This window comes from Danio rerio, chromosome 8 (assembly GCF_049306965.1).
Source record: "Danio rerio strain Tuebingen ecotype United States chromosome 8, GRCz12tu, whole genome shotgun sequence".
In the NCBI taxonomy this organism is placed as follows: Eukaryota; Metazoa; Chordata; class Actinopteri; order Cypriniformes; family Danionidae; genus Danio; species Danio rerio.
In genome coordinates, this window is record NC_133183.1 from 26377012 (window position 1) to 26399823 (window position 22812).

At 38.5% G+C, this 22812-nt stretch overlaps 2 protein-coding genes across 9 annotated transcripts in view; one reads left to right on the plus strand and one right to left on the minus strand.

The window, feature by feature from the left end:
* LOC137496354 (uncharacterized) overlaps positions 1–22812 on the plus strand; it is a 40979-nt gene that overhangs the window by 1416 nt on the left and 16751 nt on the right. Inside the window, exons 2-10 of one of the 8 annotated variants that reach the window (XM_073910401.1) lie at positions 1826–1986; positions 2062–2223; positions 2414–2542; positions 2638–2899; positions 13272–13414; positions 14799–14893; positions 16792–16914; positions 17756–17879; positions 19413–19496. In XM_073910401.1, the coding sequence (XP_073766502.1) occupies positions 2840–2899; positions 13272–13414; positions 14799–14893; positions 16792–16914; positions 17756–17879; positions 19413–19470 (603 nt within the window). In that variant the 5' untranslated portion in view covers positions 1826–1986; positions 2062–2223; positions 2414–2542; positions 2638–2839 and the 3' untranslated portion in view covers positions 19471–19496. Of the gene's footprint in view, positions 1–1825; positions 1987–2061; positions 2224–2413; positions 2543–2637; positions 2900–13271; positions 13415–13668; positions 14703–14798; positions 14894–15561; positions 16240–16791; positions 16915–17755; positions 17880–19250; positions 19313–19412; positions 19548–21205; positions 21290–22812 lie in introns of those variants that run through there. The other 7 variants (XR_012384338.1, XR_012384339.1, XR_012384336.1 and 4 more) reach the window with 7 other exon arrangements.
* Positions 19314–22625, minus strand: LOC797842 (serine/threonine-protein kinase pim-1-like). Its single transcript, XM_017357585.4, has 7 exons — positions 22091–22625; positions 21192–21560; positions 20815–20909; positions 20585–20635; positions 20077–20449; positions 19624–19797; positions 19314–19526 (listed from the first exon to the last, which is right to left on the minus strand). Exons 1-7 carry the CDS (start codon positions 22356–22358, stop codon positions 19429–19431), a joined length of 1428 nt encoding a protein of 475 aa, XP_017213074.2. The 5' UTR covers positions 22359–22625; the 3' UTR covers positions 19314–19428.

The window sequence follows — 22812 nt, forward strand, 5'->3', positions numbered from 1 at the left end:
GATGTCGTGTTGAGGTCTTGTGCCTGCTGGGTGTTTAAGGCCATTTCGGTCATCATACAGTAAACACCCATGATCTTCTCATCAGTGACATGCATCTAAACAGTCTCTGGGTCATTGAGTATAAAGATTTTGGACAATTTTAATGCTTGCAAACAGTTTGCTGCAATTATAAATCGCCCAAGTCTTGAGGTAGATCTTTATGTTGCGATTTACTTTCTGTGTGCGATTTAACTGGACAGGAATCACAAGACTGATTTTTCATATTCCCATAGATAAGACAAAATAAAGTAGTGACTACAGGTTAAAGTAGTGGAGTAAAAGCACCGATACAGCACTGAAAATGTACTCAAGGCAACACACATTTTTAAAACTACTAAGTAAATTACAATTTCTGAGAAAATGTCCTCAATTACAGCAGTTTAAGTATTTGTAGTGTTACTTTACACCACTGCTTCTCACTACACAAAGTCTGTCTTGAATAAAAAGAAAATCACTTTAAACATTATTAACACATAATAATAATAATAATAATATCAAAATCACTTTAGACAGTATTAACACATAATTATAATATCAACACAAACAGGAAAACAGTTGTTTACTATCATCAAGTCCTTCAGTTCCACTCGAGGTCTCCATGATCTATGCCCTGGTTTGGTGGCTCCTGAAAATAGAATTATAAAAAGTCGGTGACCTGATGACCTGAACATTCTTATATTAAGCAATGTGTTCACTTTATTCAGTAGTCAAAATCATTTCACAGGTAAAAACTGATTCAAATAATCAAATTAATAAAGCAACGATAATAAGGATGATGAGAAAACACTGATCCTTGTTTAATTCATGCTAGAAACATACTAGTAACAATTCATGCTAGAATCTTGCTAACAACTCATGCTGGACTGTCTTGTTTCAGTCTTTAAATGGTTAAATTGTTGACTGCAAGGATCTTCAACATTCTTTTTGTCATCTTGACACTTTTTCAAACTAAATATTCTACTTTTAACAGGCTTTTTCAAGACACTATAAAGTTTGCCCTCAACCTTTATCATGTCTTTGGGAGGAAACCTATGCCTACAATAAGGGGAACATACTAACTCCACACAGAAATGCAAACTGGCCCAGCCGGAACTCGAACCAGCCAACCTCTTGCTGTGAGGCGACAGTGCTAATCACTGAGCTACCGTGCCACCTGGAGGTCATATCTTCTTCAATGTTACAAAGTTGGAGTGTAATGCTGCACAAGAATGATGCTTTGGTTGGGTGTGGCTACTTTGGCTCTCAGTTTTGTGTCACAATTTGATTTGATTCTGATTCACAAGTTCTAATTTGTATTCTTGATTGAATTCTTCAGTGTGTTAAATGAAAATATATAAAGCTAGAAGTTCCACACGCTGTTGTTGAAAGAACACTGTATTTGTTCAGTGGTACAGTGGTGTTCAGTGGTATTGCTGCTTATTAAACTGAAATACACATTCATAAAATGTTTGACATTTTTTTTATTAATATCAGCTCCATTGTTTTCTCCGTTTTAAAGCACACAGTTCTTCTTGAGTCTATATCTAGGGCTTGCGAAAATACCTTTGGGCACTTTGTAGAGGCTTTTTAGATCCAAATTCGTCTGTTGTAGTGACGTCCAATCAGTTCCCAATAGATTAAAACAAATTCCCTCTTATGTTTATTTTTCCAGAAGCCATCTCACTTACAAATACACCAAATCAGCACTAAATAGTTACGAAATAAAAGGCACAACTGGATTATGCTGATTTTAAATTTCCAGCAGTACTGATGCCTACAGGCTTTTTTTTGGTTCTCGTTCTGGAAGTGCTGTCTCACATGCTGACGGTCCAGGCCAAAGGAAACATGGACGGGGAAGTCCTCGAAAATCTGAAAGCAAGGCTGGATCAGTGGTTGAGGTCAAGAAGGAGGAGCAGCCTGAAGAGGAAGAAGATGACGTTGTTGATGCAGGCGCTCTTGATGATCAAGGTCAGTGGAGTGCAGATTATATTCTATATATTTCATCATTTCCTATATTTGAATGTATTTTAATTGTACACACAGGTGACAGTGATTATAAACCAGCTGATGAGGAGGCCAGATCCAGACTGGCTGTCAGAGACTTCACTCCTCCTCCCTCCTGCTCTTCATCATCTCCCGCATCTACCTCACGGAAACATCCTAGCAGGATAGTGGGACCTCCTCGCAAATTTCTTCCAGATTCAGGTTAGGGTTGGTCTAGCTTTTTGGGTCACAGAGGTAAAATAAGTGAAGTTTCACAAACTAATTTCAAGAGGAGCGTGATATGATTGACCGCAGCTGGTCCCGATCGGTAATCATTAGCTAGCCAATCGGATTATTCAAAATTTAACATAAATATCCAGCCTAACTTTTCTCCCTGTCTTCGCTTTGCAAGACCTCCCCCCATCCATTCATCCCTTCTCCCACTTCCACAATTCTAAGATCGGGCTACTCGGTGGCTCAGTGGCTGTCACTGCTACCTGAAAGCATGGTTCAAGTCCTAGCTTGGCCAGTCGGCATTTCTGTGCGTACTTTTACATGTTGTTTAAGTGTGAACTCTTGAAAATGTTTAAATAGCAACTTTCATATGAGTGGGATAACCCTAAATTTTATGAACAGAGTCACCAGCAGCACCACCTGAAACCAACAATACAGAGGATCCTCAAGCTCCTGAAGAAGCAAGTTCCTCTGGATTGGAGAACAGATCTTTTTCGTTTTCTAATGGGACAGTAGTGTAAAAAGGAGTCAGCCAGTCAGATTCTGAGAACAGAGATACTTCATCAACACCAGCCTCAATGATCTTGAGTTCCTGCCCAAAAAAATGAGGACGACCTTCCAAACGCTTCCTTCAAAAGAAGTACAAAAAATACATTCATCTCAAGTAAGTATTGTTTTACTACTTGTTATGACTTCTTGATGTTAATCTAGAGCCTGAAGTATGTAACATTTATATTGTACCATAGACCATTCTGTGTAATGCGGGAGGAAATGAAAACCATGCATCATCCAAAATACTGCCAAAAAATAATAATTTATTATACAAAATCAAAGTTAAACAGAAAATAGTAATAATAAAGAAGAAGAATATAGATAACAACAAATACTACAAAAGGTTAATTATAATTAAAAAGGTTAATTAAACCCTGCAGGGGAAGAGGACAAAAGTGTCGGTGAAATAAAAGAAAATAACAAAAACAAACTAACTCCGCATAACCTTTTCACCTAACTGAAAACAAAATAATAGAAAACAAGTCTTCAGCGTGTGCCTGGCCTAACTTACCTACCCAAACCCAACCTAACAGAAAAATACAAAGACAGCGCTCACTGCTAAACCTGGGCAATTTTTCAATATCAAGTGCGCAAAGTTCACACTTGCGTCCTTGGAAGTTCAGACTTGCCAAGTTCGGATTTGGAAGAACGAACTCCCGAGGACGCAAGGACACAAGTCGGGTACTTCTTCAAATGCAACTGCAGTGTACTTTATAACGTCTCTTACTGTCAGGGTTCTGCCACTCTGATCTTGTAAATTCTTGTTTTGGTGGCAGATCTTTGACGCTACTCATGTCTGGTCCTGTTTCTGTCTCTGTGTGCGCGCGCCGTCGTGGGTGTACGCAGAGTGTGCGCGCTCCTGCTTGACGTGGCCGCGTGCGCGCTCTGCGTCCCTCAGACGCGTGGGCTCTTGTACTCGTGTTTGTGTTTTCGTCTGTCAGCAGCATGGTGTTTCATTCCCAGCGTCTCAGTCTTGTTGGTTTCGGTTTTGGTCGGCGCTGGGATGAAGCATGCATGCTGCATATGTGAGCGCATGGTGAGTTTTCATTCATCGTGTGCTTGTGTCTTGCGTCTCTTGTCAAAGCACGTGGCTCGGTGTTTACATTGTGGTCACGTGCTTTTGTCGTGTGCTTCAGTGTTGTGTTTGTTGTCATGAACATGCGGTTAATGAGTTCTCTCATTGGCTGCATGTTCTTGTTGTGTTATGTGAGCGCATGGCTTGTATTGTCTCTCTGTGTCATGCGCTCTCCCGTCTATTGTCTTGTCCCACCCTCCTTGTTAACCCTTTATTAGTTAATTGTGTTCACCTGTTTGTGTGTTAATCTTCTACAGTTTATATACCCCTCACTTTTGCTGTCCTGTGTCAGTTCGTCATCACATTTTGTCGTTTGAAGTCTAGTCCTGTTGTGTTTCCAGTCCTCATCCTTGCCAGTCTGCCCAGTCCTGTTTGTATGTGTATGTATTTGTTTTGTTAATGTTTTCCCCCTCGGGGTAGTTTATTTTGCATTTTATTTTATTTTTATTATTTAATAAAATCCCATTTCCCTGCATTTGAGTCCTCGCTCCTTTTTCCCCATTTCCCATCACCAACCCTGACAGTGTTTGTTGATGTTGCCTGTTTTGTTGTCTTGTCGTGTTTCTTGTCTGTCTTGTACCTTGTTGGATGTTCCCTTTAGGGACGCCAGGTGGCGTCCCTTTTGGGGGGGGTAGTGTCAGGGTTCTGCCACTCTGATCTTGTAAATTCTTGTTTTGGTGGCAGATCTTTGACGCTACTCATGTCTGGTCCTGTTTCTGTCTCTGTGTGCGCGCGCCGTCGTGGGTGTACGCAGAGTGTGCGCGCTCCTGCTTGACGTGGCCGCGTGCGCGCTCTGCGTCCCTCAGACGCGTGGGCTCTTGTACTCGTGTTTGTGTTTTCGTCTGTCAGCAGCATGGTGTTTCATTCCCAGCGTCTCAGTCTTGTTGGTTTCGGTTTTGGTCGGCGCTGGGATGAAGCATGCATGCTGCATATGTGAGCGCATGGTGAGTTTTCATTCATCGTGTGCTCGTGTCTTGCGTCTCTTGTCAAAGCACGTGGCTCGGTGTTTACATTGTGGTCACGTGCTTTTGTCGTGTGCTTCAGTGTTGTGTTTGTTGTCATGAACATGCGGTTAATGAGTTCTCTCATTGGCTGCATGTTCTTGTTGTGTTATGTGAGCGCATGGCTTGTATTGTCTCTCTGTGTCATGCGCTCTCCCGTCTATTGTCTTGTCCCACCCTCCTTGTTAACCCTTTATTAGTTAATTGTGTTCACCTGTTTGTGTGTTAATCTTCTACAGTTTATATACCCCTCACTTTTGTTGTCCTGTGTCAGTTCGTCATCACATTTTGTCGTTTGAAGTCTAGTCCTGTTGTGTTTCCAGTCCTCATCCTTGCCAGTCTGCCCAGTCCTGTTTGTATGTGTATGTATTTGTTTTGTTAATGTTTTCCCCCTCGGGGTAGTTTATTTTGCATTTTATTTTATTTTTATTATTTAATAAAATCCCATTTCCCTGCATTTGAGTCCTCGCTCCTTTTTCCCCATTTCCCATCACCAACCCTGACACTTACCTCACTCACCATGGATTCATCAGTTTCACTGTACATTAACAATAAAATGATTTAATTATATCAAGCACGACCCTTTAATTAATATTATATTAACATTATAAATCTACATTATTGATTTAAGAAAATGTATTCATATATTCATATAAATGTGAAGTAAAATGAGTTATTATACACAGACATGTGTCTTTGATTATCAGATTTAATAAACGGCAATGGTAATTATACAAGTGTATACACGATAACAAATAAAGATGTCAAACAATTTGGCTAACAAAGACAAACAACGTACAACATGGTAACCTAATTAAAGACAGTTATAAAAGGTAACAAAATAATACTGGCAAAATAATACACCTGAGAACAAATGATAGATTTAAAGACCAAAAAATGTCCGCTAGATATTCACAAGATGAATTAAAAATCATGTTTTAACTACAATGGAGTGATGAGATCCAGCGGTACATCCGAGATGGACTGGCCGAAGTAAAGCTGTTCTCGGTGGGGGAGGTGATGAAGGAGCTCCCGCTGGCAGGCTGGGAGTTGGAGTTTGCATCACCTGAGGCACATCGTCAAAAACGCTCTATCTTTGTGAATAAACTGACGATTCGAGTTTAAAACAACTACATTCTGCCTGAAAAACTTTTAACACTTTATTTTGTGACACAGTAAAGGAGTATTTTTAAAACCGTGCGGGTTTTCCCCTCTGCCATTAGCGTTTGCTGGTTTAGCTGCATTGCATTCTGGGATACCTGAGCTTCGCAAGTTGCACAAGTCACCTCTCGAAGCATCCTTGGTGAAAACCGCAGAACAAGTACACATCCGGGAATTTTATCTGTACTTGGCAAGATGTGAACTTTGAATTGGAACAGTACTTTGGTGACGGTTGATGACGTTTCACAAGGACACAAGAACGCAAGTATAGACAAGAACGCATATTGAGAAACAGCCCAGGTTCGCTAGGTGTTGTAAGAATGTTAGTCGCGTGACATTTCCACTCCAAATCCTTTGGGGCAACTGCAAAGTTTATCAACTAACGATCTCAGATGAAGAATAAAAATAATGGAAGTAAGCAAGATGGCAATGTCATCTTTGTCAACTCATACCAAAAACAAAAGAAATAACAAGAGGCAGATTAAAACAAACAACAAGGCAGGAACGCAAATGCCTCTGTACGGCGTCTCAATTGTCATCCTTGAAAGAACGAACTTGGGAGACAGTGAGAACAGAGAACACGTCCTGTGAGAAATGAGATGCTGCATTCTTCCTGATGGCCACATGACCTTCACGCGTTTTTAATGAAAAATTTTTTAAACATTACAGCACTCATACAACGATTTATTGTTTTTCCCTTTTTCAAAATCTATACTATGCATAAAAACATTATAAATACGTTGCACAATATAAATAAAACTGATTTCAATATGAATTTCCGCAAACAAACACCCTTAATTTGTTTATTCCTTTATTAAGATGTCCATCCTAATGTTTATATTCACCGTTTCAATTAGGAATTCTACTGAGGTAAATAAGGGATGTCTCTGAACTTTAATAATAAATCTGTATATAATGCTCCGCTTCCCACCTCCAGTCGCAATGACTTCTGGGACTTCCAGAGTGAGATCGGTGCTCAAGTCTGCATCGGTGTGTCCTCGATATCAAGAACACATCTGGGAAGTTTCACGCGTCCTCTGTTCTTGCAGTCTTGAGTATTGAAACTGAACTTTGGCAGCTGATGATGACGTTACACGAAAACACGAGGACGCAAGACCACTGAAGAATGCATATTGAGAAACAGCCAGAGAGATTTTGAGATTTTAAAAGTATTTTATTATAAAAAAAAATCCAACAATCAGTACAATTTCAAGTAACACCAAACAAAATTAAGCAAAAACATTTATCTTAAACCAAGTGCAAGAATCTTTATTTTATGCAGATATGTATAATTTTGTTTTTAATCTACTGTACAAAAGCTATTTACACTTAAATACACAGTATTTAGGATACCCTTGCTGGGTATTTTACATTGGTTCATTTTCATTTTTTTTTTCATATGACACATGTACAAGTTACATCTCAAATGAAAGCTCTTGCCAGTGCTCATACGGTTTTAGCATTCTTTTTACTGAATTATATTCACATATCAAACAGTTGCCGAATGAATCGCTGTGTTTCCATGGTGCCGAAATGAAAACAATACATTTATGATCACTAAGCAGCCCCAGATAGCACAGACAGCTGTCATCTCTTACCTTATGCTGTGTGCTTCAGGGCCATTTCTCCTCTGTTTTTGAGGTGATGTTCATAAGTAATCCTATTATATGTCTGACATGGTCCAAACAGTGAATTATGTTTGATCAAACAAAAGAATAGTTAAATATGAAAACAATGATCGGTCCCTGTGGCTTGTACAGCACCTCTCATCAGTTAGAATACAATAACTTTTGCATAGATTACGGTAGAGACCTTTTTCTTTTTTCCTATGATTACAGACATGTGCAGGAACCACCAAAATAAATTACAGCACGCTACACCACACAGTACCTAAAAGGTATACTTTCAAATTTGAGTTCATAAAAAAAAAAAAAAAGGTGCCTCTTTTTTTAGGTGTTTATTATAACACAGACAACATGTACAGTTATTTTAAATACTTTCAATAGTGTTTTATGAAAATTCTAAGAGTTTTCTTTAAAATGATGATACATTTTTGCATTTACACCTTTGCATGTGGATTTGGGAAGCCTTTAAATCTGGGTAGGCAAAATCCAGGTGGAAATCCCAAAACAGCAGAGTTTAACTGGTTAAAACAATGGAGATAAATTAGAATCCTAGACTTCACAGAATTAAAAAAAGACCACTTCCAAATTACCATTCAAACTGTGTTCAACTTTATCTTTTCTAGTCTTGTAAATAGCAATTTTTGCTTGTCCTCAAAAAATTCAGCAGTTGACACTTAACTCGATGTCTCCGAATATACTTAAAATCACAAATAAAAATTTCCTCAGAAAAGATTTCCTCAAAACAGACAAACAAATTTGGAAGGACAATAAACAGGCATTCTAATCTCCCACATTGTAAAAAAGCAGACAGAGAGAAAGAGAGAGAAAAAGAGAGATATACACATGCAGAATTACTCCACCAATAGCTGGTGTGTGGTGAGCGCACTGGCGCTATTATCCTGTGGCTGCCGTCGCATCATCTAAGTGGATGCTGTACACTGGTGGTGGTGTGGACAGACCTCTTTATGATTGTGAAGTGCTTTGGGTGTAAGGCAATGCATCATAAATATACACTCACAGGCCACTTTATTATGTACACCTGTCCAACTCAGGGTTCCCGCAGGTCCCTAAAAAGTCTTGAAATGTCTTAAAATAAAATCCGGGAAATTAAGGTCTTAAATTGTCTTAAATTTTACCGTAAAGTGGCTGTAGGTTTCAAATTTTCAGTCGGTCTGCTTTATGACGATAGGGAAGCACAATGGTCCACCTAAACATCTAATAGTTGATTAATTCAGTATGTGAAACAGGAGAGAAATGACAGTCTTCATGATTTATTAGCTTATCACGGTAGGTCCCCTACAGAGTACAGACGCTGACGCCGGTCTGCACCTGCGTGCTGTCATTACGCGGTTGTTGATGTGAGGTTCAAAATGCAAAGATGGGAAAATGTAAATTTCGTGGCAAATAGGCAATGTGTAAATTCTGCAAAAAGAACTTTTCGTTAGGGACCATGGGGCTCAAAGTCGTTGAGTATCACATGAAAGGAGGAAAGCAGCAGCTGGACGTTGCAGCAGCTAGTCATAGCGGGTCCAGGTTAATCCCTGCATTGTTTGCAGTTCGACCTAACAATGTTACTAGTTCAGACTAAAGCTGAAGATCTTTGTTGGGTTCAAACTTTTCTATCATTTTAGAGGGGGTCGTGCCAGGCTTGGGCTTGCTCAGTAAATGAACAGTCATGTGATGCATTTTGATTAGCGCAAGGAAGTAATCAAATTGTTTGTTACAACATTGAAATCCATCCCTGCAAAGGTGAATCAAATGATGACAGAGATGTCAAAAAGAGCGAATTATGTCAGCGGTCAGGCCAGCCAACAGTTTTATTTGAACAGTCATTCTAGCCGCTAAGGTATTTTGGCGGTCGCTCATACACTGCGTATTACGGTAGAGCACTAAGAAGCTGTGTCCAGCGAGCTGACAGGACATGACGAGGACACTCGCGGCATTGAAACTGCTGTCATGGAAAATGAAATGAATGTTCTTGACTGGTGGAAGATGAACTAACAATCCTACCCAAAACATGCTAAATTAGCTGGATCAGTAGTGTGTCCCGGCCAGTAGCAGCAGCAGAGAAAAGGTGTTCAGTGCTGCTCAGTGAGCGCAGGACTGCACTAAAGCCATTTACAGTGGATTCAATAATGTTCCCCCACAAGACACATAACCTAATCTTGATGAGTAAAGAATTTCAAATTATAACTAAATATTAATAAAATCATAATGTATGCAGAGTATACAGGCTAATGCTGGCATTATTCTTTTATTATTCAGCTTCACCATCGCCTTATTGTGAAGAGAAGTGGCAAAACTAATCCCACTGAGCCTTTATCTTAATTTCGTTATTGCCAAATATCCGTCATCATTTATCATTTATTTTAATTCATTTGCTAAGAAAGACTTCTTTTTATTGGTGTGTTGGGCAATTTAAACGTTAAGTGTATGTACCCAGGCCTGTTTAGAGTGTTGAGATGTTAAGATGTTACAGGGGGCTTATTTTATTTTTTTTTGTTCCAACTTGGCCTGTAGCCTATGTTATGGATAAGTAATGTTAACGCATATAAACAACTCATTCATGAAAAAAGACAAAAGATCTGTGCATGTGCATATTTGGATAATGTCGGGCTATAAACGGGTTCGGGCTTTTAAAAAGCTGTCAATCAAAATATACCTGTCGGGTTCGGGCTCTATTGGGCCTGCCTTTCATAGCCTGATTACAGCTCTAGTTCAGACGCCCCCTCACAGTCAGCTATAACAGTCTCATTCCACCACCAGACACCCAAAAGGCAGGTACTGCGGGTTATCCATACTGTGACGAGGCACAATTTATTTTAATCTAACGAAAACATTAAAATAAGTAGCCTATTCCAAAGAAATTATATAATTTTTGGGTCTGAAATTATATTATATAATAATAATAATAATAAAAATATATATTATATTTGTTGAGGTCTTAAAAAGGTCTTAAAAAGCATTAAATTTTACTTTTAAAATGGTGCAAGAACCCTGCAACTGCTCATTAATGTTCAATTTCAGTTCAGACAATCACATGGCAGCAACTCAGTGTTTTTAGGCATGTAGACATGGTCAAGACGATATGCTGCAGTTCAAACCGAGCATCATAATGGGGAAGAAAGGTGATTAAAGTGACTTTGAATGTGGCATGGTTGTTGGTGCCAGGCTGGTGTGAATATTTCAGAAACTGCTGATCTACTGGGTTTTTATTTCACAACCATCTCTAAGTTAATAAAGAATGGTCAGGAAAAGAGAAAATATCAAGTGAGCGGCAGGTCTTTGGGTGCAAATGCCTTGTTGATGCCAGAGGTCAGAGAAGAATGGCCAGACTAGTTCCAGCTAATAGAACGGCAACAGTAACCACTTGTTACAACCGAGGTATGGGATGAGCTACAGCAACAGCAGAAGACCACACCGGGTGCCACTCCTGTCAGCTAAAAACAGAAAACTGAGGCTACAATTCATACAGGCTTATCAAAATTGGACAATACAAGACTGGAAAAACATTGCCCCGTCTGATAAGTCTCAATTTCAGCTGCAACATTCGAATGGTAGGGTCAAAATTTGGCGTCAACAACATGAAAACATGGATCCATCCAGCCTTGTATCACTGGTTCAGGCTGCTCTGTACTGCCTGCACACACTGACCCTCTGCAATTTGCATACAGGAATAACCGCTCAACTGATGATGCAATTGCTTTCACCTTGCACACTGCTCTGTCTCACCTAGAAAACAGAGAACACACCCCCATCACCATCATATGGGATGCCAGTGGAGAGAGTCAGCACTTTCAAGTTTCTTGGAGTACACATCACTGAGGATTTGACATGGACTGCTCACACAGACGCAGTGCTGAGGAAGGCACAACAACGCTTCTTCTTCTTCAGGCGTCTCAGGAGTTTTGGAATGAGCGCCCACATCCTCCGCTCATTGTACACATGCACTGTGGAGAGCATCCTGTCTGGCTGTATCACCACCTGGTACAAAAATAGCACCAGCAGCAATCGCAAATAGGATTGTGAGAACTGCTGGAGGCGTAGCAGGAGGTGAGCTTCCCTCCCTCCAGGACATCTACACCAGGCGGTGCATGAGGAAATCCAAGAGAGTTATCAGTGACTCCAGCCACCCAAGCCATAGACCTTTCTCTCTGCAACCCTCAGGCAGACGGTTCTGCAGCATCCGGTCACGCACCAGCCGACTGAAGGAAAGCTTCTTTCCTCAGACTATCAGGCTGATGAACACTTAACACACCCAACAGACTCTTCCATACCCCTCACTGAACATCATCAATATGTAGCATGCACTGCACTTTAATCAATCCACACTTGAAACAATACTGCCTACAACTATGTGGATGCCTTTTCATTGTACATATCGCTGTCAATTTCACATTGTCGCTGTATTTGCACTGTGTATTTTGTACTGTCTGGAGCCAGCACCTAAGCTTTTCACTCATCATAGCACACGTGCTGCTGCTGATGTGACAAAAAAAGTGATTTGATTTGATTTGGTGGTGGTGTAATGCTGTGGGAGATATTTTCATGGCTCACTTTGGGTTCATTAGTATCAATTGAGCATTGTGTCAACACCACAGTCTACCTGAGTATTGTTGCTGACCATGTCCTTCCCTTTATGACCACAGTGTACTTATTTTCTGATGGCTACTTCCAGCAGGATAAAGCACCATGTCATAAAGCGCGAATCATCTAAGACTGGTTTCTTGAACATGACAATGAGTTCACTGTACTTAAATGGCCTCCACAGTCACCAGCTTTCAATCCAAAAGAGCACCTTTGGGATGTTGTGGAACAGGAGATTTACATCATGGATTGGCAGCCAATAAATCTGCTGCAACTGCGTGATGCTGTCATATCAATATGAACCCAAATCTCTAAGGAATATTTCAAGTCCCTTGTTGAATCTATGCCATAAAGTATTAGGGCAGTTCTAAATGCATTCTGAGTCCAACCTGGTACTAGTAAGGTTTACCTATTAAAGTGGCCGGTGAGCACTTAAAGGAAAAAACAGTTCTGCCAAAAAAAAAACATTCCTCATTATTTACTCAAGTAGCTCATTTATTTTAGTTTCTTTCTTTTGTTAAACCACAAATATTATATTTTGAAGACAACTGGAAACCTGTAACCATTGACTTCTACAGTATTGTTTTTCCTACTATGGAGGTCAGTGGTTACAGGTTTCCAGCTTTCTTCAAAATATCTTTTTTTTATGTTCAACAGAAGAAAGAAAACCGTAAAGTTTTGGAATCGCTCGAATGTGCGTAAATTTTCATTTTGTAGTGAACTATCTCTATAAGGAACTTTCAAAGATGATTTTCAGATTTCAGAAAATAATACCCTCTCTGAATGTAGCTATTAAAGAGACAGCATCCTTAAATTATTTGTTTCAGTCACTTTGAGAAAAGATTCAGAATCTGTTGCAAATGGGTGTAAATCATTTGACTTCCAAAACAAAATGAAGGAACTTTAATATAACAATGTGTTTAAAAAAAGCGCACAGACTGACTAAACGTAAGTGTAGGTGAAGTAGCTTTGTATTAAAGTCTCTGCCTGTGTATAATAAATATAAATGTGTATATATATATTTTTTTATCCTAGACTCACATGGCCTTGCATGCATGTTTGAGGCCTTATAAATGCACCAGCTGCAGTTTTGCCTCTAAAAACATGAAAGACCTGCGACACCACATGATGACACACACCAACGAGAAGCCTTACTCCTGCCAGGTGTGCGGCCAAAGGTGAGCAACTGAGAAAGAGTCGTTCAAATAAATTAGCAAATCTTAGAATTTGTGCTCTTTACACTATTAATACAAATAGATCCATAAATGCTTTCCCAGCTTGAAAAAATTGGCAGTTTACACACCCACAGGCCATCTAAGATGCGGAGGATTTTTTAAATTAGATTTTTAGCTGAAACCGTAATAAATTGCCAGTGTAAACAACACAGAAACACCTTGGCCCTCATATTGAAACTCTCATAAATTGTTTTTAGGTTCAACCGTAACGGCCATCTGAAGTTCCACATGGAGAGGCTTCACACTCATGAGCCGTCTCTCCGTAAAGCTTCATTCACGACACCCGATCTTAACTAATTAAACTACAAAACTCAAAACTACACAGGGGGCGAAACTCAAACTAATCCTAAAGAAAATCAATCTAAACTAAAACAAACCTTACAAGAAGGTCATAAGGTTCAGTTTAGAATCACACAACAACCATCAAAGCCTTTACTCAAACCCAGCAAAGTTTAACAAGTAAACTCGAATTACCACAGTGAATAATAAATAATAATAAAGATAATAGATCACCTAATAGCCTAAGCATGACAAAACTGCAAAAGTGTGGCACACAAAGGTATGCTGAGGCAGAGCGCACACCAAACACTGATCTGTAGCAGCTTTAAATCCCCGCGGCTCATCCGGGGATTGGTGGATCTGGCACCGTCAATGCAATGATGGACAGTTACCTGACTCAATAAAAAACCTAAGAGTGGGGTGAAAGGCTGAGAGAGAAGGGTGAGGAAAATAAATACACAAAACTAACCTCCAAAACAATATATAGCACACTTTGTTTACTTTGTTCATGTTGTAATTACTGTAGTTCAAATGTGACATGATTTCTCATGGATACTTGAACTGTTTGTGTTTACTTAGCATTAACAGTAAAATCAATGCATGATGTATGTCTTAACTAAATCAGAAACTTTATTGTTTTTTTTTCTGGAGGTTTTTGGTAGTTCTGGTAGTTTCTTAGTTTTTTAGAACAAGTTTTTGAAAATGCTACAGATTTAAATTAAAATGTTTTCTTTGTAGATTACATGGCATGTAAGTGTAGATTACAGATTACTTAACAATACAACAAAACTATAAACATTATATGTTTGCAGGCACATAGTGTATTTTATAAAGAGAAATTGCCAACTACTGGCCTGACGTGAATAGTACAGCATTTTTCGGCCTTTTTCACAGACTCATCTGAATGGGGACGACAGTTTTGACAAAGCTATCCTGTATTCAGTACATTTTTAAAGACAAAAAGGAAAACAAATTCTGTTTGAAGTACATAATTTTTGTTTAAATGTTCCCTGATGTCATTGTAAATCTTCTCTGTGTTGTGTCTCAGATTGCTCTGTCTCAGGATAGACACCATCGTCACCACCGAACAGCAGGTTGTGGTCCCTGAAGACCTGGAAGCAGTCGCTCATTCAGTGGTCACTGGTATGACCTTTCACCTTTTACCTTCAATTAAAATGCAAAAAACAGAACTATTTTCTACAAGCTTTCATGGCTGCATGAGACTGTAAATAAATGACTTTGTGATATTTAGTTTTTCTGCGATGTTTATATGTTGTGATATGAATACCATTTAACCAGATGACTTAAATAGCTTTATTTAGAAAGAATTGTTCATTTTATCATGATTGGGATGTTTTGTTCATGAAGTGGAGTGTATCCACATCAAATATATTAAACAATTTAAAAGCATAGAAAAATACAAAAGCGCAAATATAAAAAATACAATTAAACGGCGCTTTATTGTTTTCTGGGGAGTCTAACAGAATTCGGCACCCAAAAAATGACTTTTCAGCTTGTTCAAACGACTTTAAAATGAGTTAAAACAGCACCACTTTTGGGGACAACTTAATTGTTTTATGTTTAATTCACTTAATTTTATAAGAATGATTACGTTAACTTGTTCTCTATTGGGACAACATGAAGGAATTGTGAGGAAACCAGCATTTTTTACAGTAAGGTACAGAAATTGATCAAACGTAAAATAACATCATACAAATGATTAAACACAAATGCTTCAAATCGCTTAAAATCCTAAAATATTTCACTCTAATTATGGTTAAATTTTGCTCTGTGTATGTGTGTGTGTGTAGCTGTTGCAGATGCAGCAATGACTCGGTTTACACTGAAGCCACACCTGAACAACTGGAACAACTGCAAGAGCAGGGCATCCAGTATGATGTCATCACTTTTATTGAGGAGTAGAAACACGACACACTCATTATTTATTAACAACATCAACACACACACACAGACACACACACACACACACACACACACACACAGACAGACAGAAGAATATTTGAAGCTTATCTCAGCTCCAAATGAGCATCACAAACTGCGCTGATCATAAGTAACACAGTCTTCTTCTACAATCATCAGTCATTTATAAGGTGAATGTACAGTTAGATCCTCTCAAAATATGATTTATGCCTTTGTAAATATTGAAAGAAATTTATCTTTGTGTTCCCACAATGTTTAGCCTTGTAAAGGAAAAAGAAATATGTATAGAGAATCCTGTATTTAAGAAGAATAATGGACATGTCTCTGTGATGCTGCTTTAATGACAGTCTGTATATAACGGTAGGCTGGAGGATTGACGTCATATTGCTATGAAACAGTTCCTAGCTGTAGCTAAAATGCTTATAAAGAAGGTTTTGATAACTTGCGGTTATATCTTTAGCTTCTTCAGTTTTACAGATATGTCTTTCTTTAAACATGGCTACAGACAGGAACTTTAAATGCAAACCAAATAAATCAAAGCCTCTTTATCTGAATCTAACACTGATTTTCTTGCATTAGTTGTGCTATAATATTGTACAATTCTGGTTTTACAAATCTGTTGTCTGCTGCATTTGATTTAATAATATTTATACTCGTGTACATATTGATTTTTGTTTCTATTCAGTGTCTTATGCATGTATTTTAAGCTGCGTCTGAAAGTTCAGATCAGTTTTTTTTTAATCTTTTGTTTGTTTTGTACATTCACTATCAAGAATCCATTAAACTTTCTATTTTTATAAATGATATTCAATTTTAAAGCTACTAAGACAAAGACATCTGAACTTCACTATTCAGCTAGGGTCATCTACAATTATACCTTTAATTCAGTCAGAAGTCTTGATGCTCAGCTGTCCTTCAGTGGTCACATAACCTGCATGATTGTGCAAGCTTTGTTTTCTTTACACAAAATTAGAAGGATCAGACACTTTGTAACAGAGCAGGCTGCGTAACCTTTTGTCCAAGCACTTGTGATTTGTATATTAGGCTACTGCAATGTTCTCCAGGCTGAACTTCCATCATCTGCTGTGAAACCTCTTTAGATGATCTAAAATGCTGCAGCTCGTCTGGTCTGAGCTCTATTTATCCCAATAGAGTCCTCTACACACATCAATATCACAGGAGGATTGAGCTGGTTTTCTTTTTTCTTATTCCACTGACGCATGGTGAGTTTGAGTGTTTTTTTCAGTTGTTTTTTGGATAATCATAATTTAAATCCTGCCATTACATTGAAGCAACTTCTTGGATTGTGTTGTTTATGTTTTGTAATGTAAAACCAGGGCTGTATTCTATTTCAGCTGTATTTAATTAATTATTCATACATTTAGTTCATAATAATACGACACATACAGTGATAATTTAATCAGCAATAGAATATGGGGTCTATTTTCTCCAGCTTTAGATGATTTTTTTTAATGCTCAGTAATAGTTTTTCAAGCTTGAATCCAACCAAAGGATTCAAATGTTTTGTTCTTCAGGGAGAATTACTTTAACATTGCTTTAATCCATTCATAATCATCTTTGGTGGTTATGAAGTATTTTGCTTTGCTGTAATCAGTGGAATGGCGACATGGTGGCTCAGTGGGTAGCACTTTCACCTCACAGCAGGTTCAATAAGGTCGCTGGTTCAAGCCCCCGGCTGGGTCAGTTGGCGTTTCTGTGTGGAGTTTGCATATTCTCCCCGTGTTCATGTGGGTTTCCTCCGGGTGCTCCGGTTTCCCCCACAGTCAAAAGCAGTAGTGGCAGTAGTAAATGTGTGTGAATGCAAGAGTGCATGGGTGTTTCCCAGTGCTGGGTTGCAGCTAGAAGAGCATCCGCTGTGTAAAACATACTGTATGCTGTATAAGTTGGCAGTTCATTCTGCTGTGGCGACCCCTGATTAATAAAGAGACCAAGTAGAAAAGAAAACGAGTGAATGAAAAAAATCTGAGGATATTGTGTTTAATAATGAGTTTGTAACTAAAAATAATAAATAGAAATGTTAAAACGTTTGTTTTTCTCTAACAGCCTCAAGAGACGTCAGCGGAGTAAAATCAGCTGCTCTTTTACCAAAATCCACCATTAAACCTGCAGTCCGGAGCTCTTCTCCATCTACAGCCTGTGTTTCAGAGGAACCAGATGATCAATCCAGGTAAATCAAATCACAAATATGACCACACTTCATCCATTTTACAACTCCAAATCATAATAGAGATTAATCTGTCTGTGAAAACCAAAACATGAAGCAGTGATGGTTGAGCACATCTCACTAGCTGCTGTTTTAAATGCTCCGATGTTTAGAATTTGAATTGATAATCTCAAAATTTTTGATCAATCTGACAAACATCTTAAACAAAGATTAGATTTACTTTGTACGTCAGTTTGGTAGAAGGTTGAATGAAGTTCACCACCAGCCTTACAGAAAATGTGGACTATTAGAGATGAAACTGAAGCTGATTTTCTTTCTTCTAGGGCATTATTAAAGAATGGGGTAACACTTTATATTGATGGTCCATTTGAGTATTAGTAGACTGTCTGCTTAAAATCTGTTGATAATATAATCAGCTTGATATGCTCCTTCAACAGACATTTAACTGACTAAAAGAAACTTTGCTAGTACATGTCAACTTACACTAACCCTAACCCAAACCTAACAATCTACTTATAATCTAATGACAAAACTCAAATGAACCATCAACTCCTCCTTCTTCTTCTTCTTCTTCTTATAGAAACTGTTGCTTTTAACATAGTTGGAGATGTAAGCAGGGGCGTAGCAACCGTGGGGGACGGGGCATACGTCCCCCTCACTTTTAGAGACAGACCATTTAGAAACAGGTGACTAAGAATGCAAACTTTTGGATTTCATACAGTTGTCACTCCCGTTTCCCAAAACACATTACTATAAATAGACTGTTCAACCCTTTACATTATTACTTTATTGCAACATCTTCCTATAAAACTCGTTGCTTTTAGCATAGTTGGAGATGTTGTAAGAAATTAATAACGTAAAGGGTTGAACAGTCTATTTGTTTAGCAAACGCTGGACATTCGTGTAGTAAATGTGTTTTTGGAGGCGTATAAAATGATGTGGATGATTCAGACTTCTGAACACTGGATAAACCTCAGTGTGTCTGCACAAACTACACTATCAGAATTGACTTTAAAGAAATACCACTGAATATTTTGTTTGAGAAGCACAATTGTCGTGAGGACGATGAATACTCAATGACCTTAATAAAACTGGGTGCTCTTATTGTGAAAATGCAGATGTTTTGTATTGAATGTCATATTCTCATGTTACGATGTTTCTCTTTTAAAACATTTCTAAAAGCAGCTCTGATTTCACAGTAAAACATTGGAATTTTATATGGATGATTTGCTGATGTCGCAGTGACTGATATGTTTAGGTTTTGGGTCAGGTAAAGGGCAGCGCTGGACTGTATTCTTTAAAAGTGTAGTTCTAAAAGTGTGCCTTAATGACGCCAGTGGAAACTGCAGTGTGTGTTATAAATGACTGGATGGTGTTCAAACCTCATGCCAGATTTTTGTCACTGGGACTAGATCACAATATAAGCCACATCACAAGTGAGTTCAAAAATATATATTTTTATTAGAGACATACACAAAAACAACTGTAACAATAAAGAAGTGAATAATACAATAACAAGACACTATATATTAACAGCAAAGGTGTCAACTGGCTACTCCAGCATGAACCAGTCGTGGTAAGGCATCTGTCCTAGAAGAATTCTGTGCTCTGGAATCTGCTGCAGACAAGCCCACATCAGATCACAGCATTCTGTGAAAAACAAAAGGAGAGGTGAGATTATTATTATTATTATTATTATTATTGATAATAAACTGATTTTCAACTTGTTCTTTGATGAACATCTCACCTTGAGAGAGGGTAAATTTGGACCAGTCATGCTCCAGGTAGTACAGGTCATACGTCGTTGGGAAATCTCCATGCAGCATTGTGAAGAGAAGAACCCCAAGAGAATAGACAGTCGCTGGTTTGGCATGGTAACATCCTCTTTTGTAAAACTCTGGCGGCATGTACGCTTCTGTGCCTGGAGGAGAGACATTTAGTTGAATCTATGTGTCAGCATCATGTTGATATATATAACAGATGGGTTTCAGGTGTGCTAATTACTGAGCTTTTAAACCGTATATTAATAATGCTTATGTACATTCATGACTAGTGTTGTCAAAAGTATCGATACTGTCATATTTGCTGAGCATGTGAACACCAATGACCAATCAGTGGTGTTTAACTGCGCTCAAATGGACATTTTTTAAATGTCAGTCCCGAAGTCGATACTTTTGACAACCCTATTCAAAACACCTACCAGAAAAGGTGGAGTATGCTGATTCCATCATGTAATCTCCGCAGCCGAAGTCAATCAGTTTGACCTCCAGCGTGTTTGGGTTTACAAGCAGGTTTTGCAGCTTAATGTCTCTGTGGAATACTTCCCGGTAGCAGCAAACATTGGCAGCATGAACAGCTTGGCCCATGATAGTTTGTGCCGTTTGCTCGGTGAGGACGCCTCCGTTGAGTTGCAGGAATGCCTCCAGGTCCATACTTGGCGTAGGCCGCTCCATGACCATGACATAATGGTCTTTGAAGACCTGCCAGTCTAGGAGCTGAATTATATTGGCACACCTGGAGCCACTGCTGGCCATACTTGCCAAGGTGATCTCTAGAGGTGGCTGGTCATGAGACTGAAAACAAAATAATAATGTTGGTTTTCAAACATGGATTTTTAACCACAGCCTGTTGTCTAATATTAAATATAAGACATTTTGAGTTGAACACAGTGACTGAGAAAAGAAAAACAGAAAGTGTAGTGTACTTACAGAGCAGAGATCTCGCATACGTGGTGTCATCTGGGCAAATTTAACAGCCACCTGTTTAAAGAAATAAGCGAACAATTAACATGTGCATCCAGATCATTTCATTCAAATCCTGAACAGAGGTTTCATTAATTTAAATTCTTAGAAATGTCAAAACAATGAAAGCATGTTTCTGATGATGTTCTTTAAATAGTGAACTTCATCAAAGAATTTGAGTCTACAGAAATGAATACCTGCAGACCATCCTGTATGCGGATCCCCTCAAAAACGGAGCCGAAACCTCCTTCACCGAGCTGCTTTCCCAGATTGTAGCGGGAGCTGATGTCATCTGTTAAAAAAGAAGAACATTTAGCTGACTGGACACAAAATCTTATTCAATTATAAACCAAATAAAACACAGAGTTTACAACAAATAAGACTTTCTCCATAAGAAAAAAGATTTTAGGAAATGAAGGAAGTGAAAACTTCTTTACTCTGTTAAAAATAATTTGGGAAATATTTGAAAATGGAAAAAAATCACAGGAGGGCGAATAATTTTGACTTCAACTGTATAATTTTAAAATGTTTGATGAGCCTAAACAAATGTTATGAATTCTAGCAATAAACTTACTATTGTCCAAACAGGTCTCATCATCTGCTGTAAGACTCAGTGCAGAATCATCAGCGGAGTCATCTTGTGAGACCTTCTGATTCAGTGAAGACTCCGAGTCTTCATCCAGTGCAGAGTCAATGTCAACCTGCACAGAGTCTCCGCTGAACGCTTCAAAGATGCCGTCTGTTGAGAACTGCTGGCTCACTGGAGATTCAAAGCTATTCACTTTAGATTTCACAGTGGAGTCCAAGTCTTCTTCTGCTGGAGCATCAGGAATAGAAGGTTGGAGAACCTCCAGCTCCAGATTGTTCACAGCTGTATGGAAGAATTTCGAGCTACTGATCGGCTCGTCCTGAAGGTCGTGGATCTCCAGCACAGGGAGCGGATCTAAAGAGGGGAAGGAATATCATTAATATGATTCTGTAACTCTTGATTAGATATTTGAAAAGTTCATTTGCAAAAACATCACTCAATGTATTTAATATTTATTTTTGATCTTCATGTTTTTTCTGTATTGAAGTGATAATTAGCAATAAAAAGTATGTTTAAACTATATATCCAAAGGCATAAATACAATTAATTATGAATTTCTTCTGTAAAACACAAAACAATGCCTATTCTGAAGAATATTCCTGAAATCAGCAGCCATTAAACTTCACTGTAGGAACTCAAAATACTGTAAGTCAATGGCTGAATTCAGTATTTTTGTTCAACACAAGAAAGCATCTCAAACAGGTTTGAGAAATAAATTATGACAGAATATTCATGTTTATGTGAACTGTCTCTTTAAGAAACTACCTAAAATCCTCAAATGTTTCCAGTTAATTTTATTTCTTATCTTTAAACAGCTACTCTGACATGTTCGGTGTGTTTAACAGTATGTTTTTTAGTAATTAAAATTCATAAACCTAATTTACCATCAACAGTAGCTCTTCTGGGGAAACAGGCTTGGAAGAGGGAAGACTTTTTCTGTCTCCCTGTCTGTTTTCTTGCAACGACGGGCGGGTCATCAGTTATCGGATGACGGTGGTTTTCTGCCGTGTTGCCGGTGGATGCGAGTGGCTCACGGGGTGGTTTGTGTGCACACTTGATACCGAACGCTTTCTTTAAACGGGAAATTAACTTTGAAAAAGCCATTTTATCACCGTTGTGTGGAATCGCAGTAAGTACTGAACTACTTGTCATCCAAAGAAGCAATGAGGGTTTCTGCTGGATTCAGTCAGCGTTAATTAGCCACTACTGATGTCAGAGTTACGTGGTTCCATTTGGAACGCGAAAGAACATTTTCAAAACACGCGGGGACTTTTTAAAACACAATAACTTAAACAACTAATGCAGGGCCGCGCTAGACTGACTGGCTAATTCGCCTTAAAGTGACCACACCTCCACGTTATATACACACACACACACACATATATATATATGTGTGCGTGATAATAGTTTTTCTTCTGGAGAAAGTCTTATTTGTTTTATTTCAGCTAGAATAAAAACAGTTTGAATTTTTTAAAGAACATTTTAAGGTCAAAATGATTAGCACCTTCAAGCTATATTTTTTCAAGATAGTCTATAGAACAAACCATCATTATACAATAACTTGCCTCATTACCCTAACCTGCCTAGTTAACCTAATTAACCTAGT

Coding starts and splice junctions, on each gene's coding strand:
- LOC797842 (XM_017357585.4), bottom strand. CDS start 22,358: ATGACAAGTAGTTCAGTACTTACTGCGATTCCACACAACGGTGATAAA. Junction 20,636..20,814: donor GCATACAGGATGGTCTGCAG/GTATTCATTTCT, acceptor TTCTTTAAACAG/GTGGCTGTTAAATTTGCCCA. Junction 20,450..20,584: donor GTATGCGAGATCTCTGCTCT/GTAAGTACACTA, acceptor TTTTGTTTTCAG/TCTCATGACCAGCCACCTCT.